Source organism: Penaeus monodon, chromosome 25, assembly GCF_015228065.2.
Source record: "Penaeus monodon isolate SGIC_2016 chromosome 25, NSTDA_Pmon_1, whole genome shotgun sequence".
Classification (NCBI taxonomy): Eukaryota; Metazoa; Arthropoda; class Malacostraca; order Decapoda; family Penaeidae; genus Penaeus; species Penaeus monodon.
The window spans coordinates 36,572,044-36,572,553 of record NC_051410.1 but is presented as its reverse complement, the minus strand read 5'-3'; the positions used below and the strand labels follow the sequence as shown (position 1 = coordinate 36,572,553).

Sequence of the window (510 nt, the reverse complement as noted above, 5' to 3'; positions counted from 1 at the left end):
CTCCAGCATTTAGTTGTCTACAAGACAGCTACCTTAAAGACTACTTTTCTACTTATCATTTTTAAGGAAACACTGAGACAACCACAATGACATTCACAATACCTATGGTACGTTCCCTAAACTTTTTATAACTCCTATCAACTTTAACAGAAAATAAAGGTGAGAAGTTACCAAAAGGACAAAAGCAAAGATGTAAAAAATAAAGTAATGTCACCCTATAATAGAAAAAAAAAAATATGAAAAAGAAGAAATAAATATTTTATACATTCCTACACACCTAGTGTAACAATTATCACCTACACAGCATGAAACGAATGACCAATAGGTGTACATTATCCTCGAACATTCCTCCCAGGAGGGGGGTGAATTCTCCCACCCCCACGAGGTCTCCAGCCATTGGCGTGGAGGTCAAGGACGTCTTGGATGAGGAATCTGAGCCGAGGACTTAAGCTGCCATCGACAAGACGGTTTTCTAGGTAGGTACAACTTTGCTCAATCATTGCCTGTGAG

General features: G+C 38.8%; 1 protein-coding gene across 2 annotated transcripts in view; it reads right to left on the bottom strand.

Annotated features, from left to right (window-relative positions):
• Positions 1–510, bottom strand: part of LOC119589207 (eukaryotic translation initiation factor 4 gamma 1-like) — a 20,489-nt gene that overhangs the window by 1,671 nt on the left and 18,308 nt on the right. The window contains exon 7 of one of the 2 annotated variants that reach the window (XM_037937807.1): positions 1–503. In XM_037937807.1, the coding sequence (XP_037793735.1) occupies positions 333–503 (171 nt within the window). In that variant the 3' untranslated portion in view covers positions 1–332. The remainder of the gene's footprint in view (positions 504–510) is intronic. The other variant, XM_037937806.1, reaches the window with a different exon arrangement.